The sequence below is a fragment of the Pyxicephalus adspersus genome, chromosome 5 (assembly GCF_032062135.1).
Source record: "Pyxicephalus adspersus chromosome 5, UCB_Pads_2.0, whole genome shotgun sequence".
NCBI lineage: Eukaryota > Metazoa > Chordata > Amphibia > Anura > Pyxicephalidae > Pyxicephalus > Pyxicephalus adspersus.
Genome location: NC_092862.1, coordinates 124074164 through 124078376, shown reverse-complemented (window position 1 = coordinate 124078376; position 4213 = coordinate 124074164). Strand labels below are relative to the sequence as shown.

Here is a 4213-nt window from a genome sequence, read left to right as displayed (position 1 = left end):
CCTCAGCTGTACTTTTCCTTGCTACTCCAAGGCATGGACTTGAATGGTTGGATTTTCATAGAAGAAAATTGTTAATATTGTTGTTATCCTGTGCAAAAACTTACCATTGAAATTTAACTCCAAAGGCTACAAATAAAGAAAGAGGCATAAGATTTTTTCCTAAACAACATTTTAAAAAAATTCTTATGCCTCTTTCTTAATTATAGGCTTGTTCCAGATTGAATGTAAAGCAAAACATCTTTGTTTTCTATATGAAAAGGTTTTATATCTAAGGAGAAGGAAAATCTTCGAAAATTTTTTCAATAAATTTCAAGGTTGGCCCGCGATTTTGTCTACGTTTTTAATTTTGGCCCTCTACAAACAGATGCTATGTCAAAGTAGGAGGAATGACATTGGTCAATTCATTTTTTAGGAACTTCAGTTCTGCATTCAAAAATTTGCATACAGGTAAAATTTTGATATTATAGAGACAGGCGGTGCCATTTCTGCACTAAAACAAATTTTTCTGCCTGTTGACAATCTTTTCCCTAAAGTACACTGAGATGTGAATTTGAAGTTCAGTGTAGGATGCTGGGTATCTCACCAACTTCTGGGGATACCAGGACAGAATAAACTCTGTCAATGCATCATCCCAGACTAGCCAATGAAGGTGGCCGAAAATCTGAGACCCGGAAGACCATGGTGGCGGTGCCACAAAAGAGCAAGAACAGTTGAGTGTAAGTAAAAATTCAAATCAGTCAGGTAAAGTTTATTTTATAGAAAGAACAAGCTTTAGTTGAGCTTTAAATGTTTAGGATCTGTATTTGCTGTGATGTGGCAATATCTAATGGGATTGCAAGCTCCTCAGGACAGGGTCCTCCCCTCCTCCTGTGTCACTGTCTGTCATTTGCAAACCCTATTTAATGTACAGTGCTGTGTAATATGTTGGTGCTATATAAAAACTGTTTATTATTAATAATAATAATAATAATCATAGGAGAAATGGAAATACCTTGCTCCAGATATTCCAAACTCTGTTTCTGCCTTTTGATAATCGTGCACATGCGACCCAGAGCAGCTCGTTTCAGCTGTTTGCAACGGTATAGGGAGTCTCCATATTTCATCAACCTCACATAATCCTTGGCCACACTAGAACAGAACATAAAAGCAATCACAGCTGAGATCAAACAGAAAAATATTTAAAAAAAAATTAAAAATAAAATCTTGACTTACTTGTCAACCAGATTCTTAGCGATATTTATCTGTCCCAAAGCCAGCTTGTAATGGTCTTTGTCATAAAGGACATTCATTAGATCTGCATAGAATGGATGCACATCCTATAGTGGGGGGGGGGGAATAGAAATTTAGTGGGTTGTGATGCTGAACCTTCTTTTAACCTAAAAAAAAAACAGGAGATACTCACGTCCAGTTTAGGAAAGTCTGTGAGAATCTGAGAGAGTCGATCGTGGTAATTCTGCTGTGTATATTTGACCTTTCTCATATAAAACTGACGGATCCTGTTAATCTGATAATTTTTGTGGATAACCGTTGGTGTCTTTCTCTGAGTTTTTGACAACGTGAGATCGATGAAATCCTGCAAGATACAACATTGACAATGCATGAAAATCACTTTCACTTCACAGCATTGACAAAGCAGTTTGAAGGGCCTACCTTACTCATCTCAGTAGCCTCACAAAAACTTCAAGCTACAACTAAATCTCATGGTGAACTTTCCTGAAGAATATATTTATAGCGCCGACATATTACACAGCGCTGTACAAAGTCCATAGTCCTATCACTAGCTGTCCAAGAGGCTTACAAACTGATGTCCCTACCATAGTCATATGTCTTTAATACAGCAAACTAACGTAACTAAGTTTTTGGAATGTGGGAGGAATTTGTAGTACCAGGAACACAGGGGGAACCTGCAAACTCCATGCAGATAGTGTCCTGGCTGAGATTCAAACCTTGGACCTAGCGCTGCAAAGGCCAGAGTGCTAACCTAACATATCAAAGCACAGCTTGCTCCAGAAGTTGATGAATGTCTAGGCTCCATAAAGAATTTTTTTTTTGCTTTGTTTGTGATTACCTCACAGTGAGGATTTTATACAGTAACTGACACCATGCTGCCTAATATTATGTAGAGACAAACATCTGTCCTAATTGCATTTATTAAAGTAATGTACCTGTTCCTACTTTCATACAAATTCAACTTAAGAACAAACCTACAGTTTCTATCTCGTATGTATCTCGGGGACTACCTGTACATGAATGCACTTTTAGTAGCCTGGACATAATAATGATCTCAGGACAGGAAGTAATAGTAAATCTCTCTCATTGGAACACAGAGGATCAGGAAACTTCTCACAATGCGGTCTGCGCCTATATGTTTTCATGACAACTATGCATTTCTTGTTACAGGAAGGGAGAGAGAAACAAAACCTAAGGCATATTACAAAACAGAAAAAAATAAAATTAACAATTTTTTCTTCTATAACAAAACATGACTCCTACTATTGTGTGTTACTTCCCACAACTCCTAGATTGTAAGCTCTTCGGGGCAGGATCCTCTCCTCCTCCAGTCACTGTCTGAATTAATCTGTCATTTGCAACCCTTATTTAATGTACAGCGCTGCATAATATGTTGGCACTATATAAATCCTATATGATAATAATGACAGCACGGGTCACTTTCTTGTAACAATGCTTGCTGCCTGGCTGCTGTCATGCTCATCCTACAAAAATTTTTTAGTAGTATGGAGATCCTAACAAAGCAGCTCCAAGCGTGATTTATTAAAATGAAGACAGAGGACAGATAATTGGGTATAGAGAAGTAAATGGCTTTAATGCAGACTGGGCCCAGGTAACTGTAGGCACACATATGATTGAGATATATACATATTGTACTCTATGAAGGTTGAGGGTTATAGTTCCTATATCTATATACACGTAAGATAACCCTCAGTATGTGACGTGTGACTGCTATGATCGCTGCCGGTGCTGAGTACAGCTATGGACGCCAGGAATGCTCTCCACGTGTCTCGTGCGCCCCGAGTCCCAGTCACGTGTTGTATCTCCGCACACCCAGCCGCCTCCTGAATCTCCCCGATACAACACAGACCGCATTCCCGGCCTTACCTTGGCGGTGGGAACCACCATAATCTTCTTGAAATTATAGAGCGCCATGGTTGCGGCGCGTGGTACCCGGACTCCGAGCGAGTGGAAGAGACCGGAAACCAGCCGAGAAAGAAAAACGGAACCGGAAATTCAGGCCAAGCACCAGAGCGGCCATGATGATTATGGGCAAATCTGCCCAACTTATTAGATTGCTTTATTTTCAACAATGTTTTTGAGAGATCGTAAATTGCTGAATAGTCCCAATTCAAAACCTACCTAAACCTGGTATATATACCTGGTAGACAACCATTTTATGTAAGGTAAAAATTCTGTTTGTTTGGTTTTTTGCTAAGTGAACATGCTTTTTTTTTTTTTAAGGGGGCAAGTACTGCTTCCTGATTCTGGATCGCCTAGACAAATGGGATACCTACGTCACGCATCCCGGGAAGCTCTTGGGTGCTCCTTCTGTGCATGCCTTTTCATGAAAAGGGAAAAAATTGCGGATCTCATGCATGGGCTTTGAGATTGGCAGGTTGTTTTTCAACCTATGTCACCCGATCCCGCGCCTGGGTCTGGTGACGTAGGAAGAAGAACCCAGAAGAATAGGAAAAGATGGCAGCACGCTGGCTCGGAGACGGGTGCGGGGATGACACGGGACCCAAAAATGGCTGGGTCAGGATGACATAACTTCTGCATTGGTGCACAGTAACTCAATAATTCTCTATATGTTCATGTATTCTATGTGACATGGTGTCCTCGGGATTGGTTGAAGCGGTCCTAATAGAGTTTATGTAGTGCCTAGGCCATGGCATTTTGCATATTTATTGCCTCAGGAGAAGCAATTTGAATGTTTAGCTGACAAATGGCTTTCATGCAAGCAAGTATTAGGGTCCTAGATGTGTCCAAGGAAGAATTGTGAGGGATCCTTGGCCACCCAGTGCATGTCTTTACGTGGACTAAGGGAGCACAGGTTGTCTCCAGCTGACCCATTGCTGTACTGGCTAAATAATGTCACTGTGTTTTGTAGGGACAGCTGTCCTCAGCTGCCCTTTTGCCTGATTGGCAGAATACAATGACAGGAGCCCTACCTAGCTAGCTGTAACTCTTTTAGGCATTT

General features: G+C 40.6%; 1 protein-coding gene across 1 annotated transcript in view; it reads right to left on the bottom strand.

Annotated features, from left to right (window-relative positions):
- Positions 1 to 3245, bottom strand: part of GTPBP4 (GTP binding protein 4) — a 10518-nt gene extending 7273 nt beyond the window's left edge. The window contains exons 1-4 of the mRNA XM_072413398.1: positions 3118 to 3245; positions 1403 to 1573; positions 1213 to 1316; positions 992 to 1128 (exon numbers count right to left, since the gene is read on the bottom strand). Coding sequence (XP_072269499.1) covers positions 992 to 1128; positions 1213 to 1316; positions 1403 to 1573; positions 3118 to 3165 — 460 coding nt within the window. The 5' untranslated portion in view covers positions 3166 to 3245. The remainder of the gene's footprint in view (positions 1 to 991; positions 1129 to 1212; positions 1317 to 1402; positions 1574 to 3117) is intronic.
- Positions 3246 to 4213: the final 968 nt, after the last annotated feature.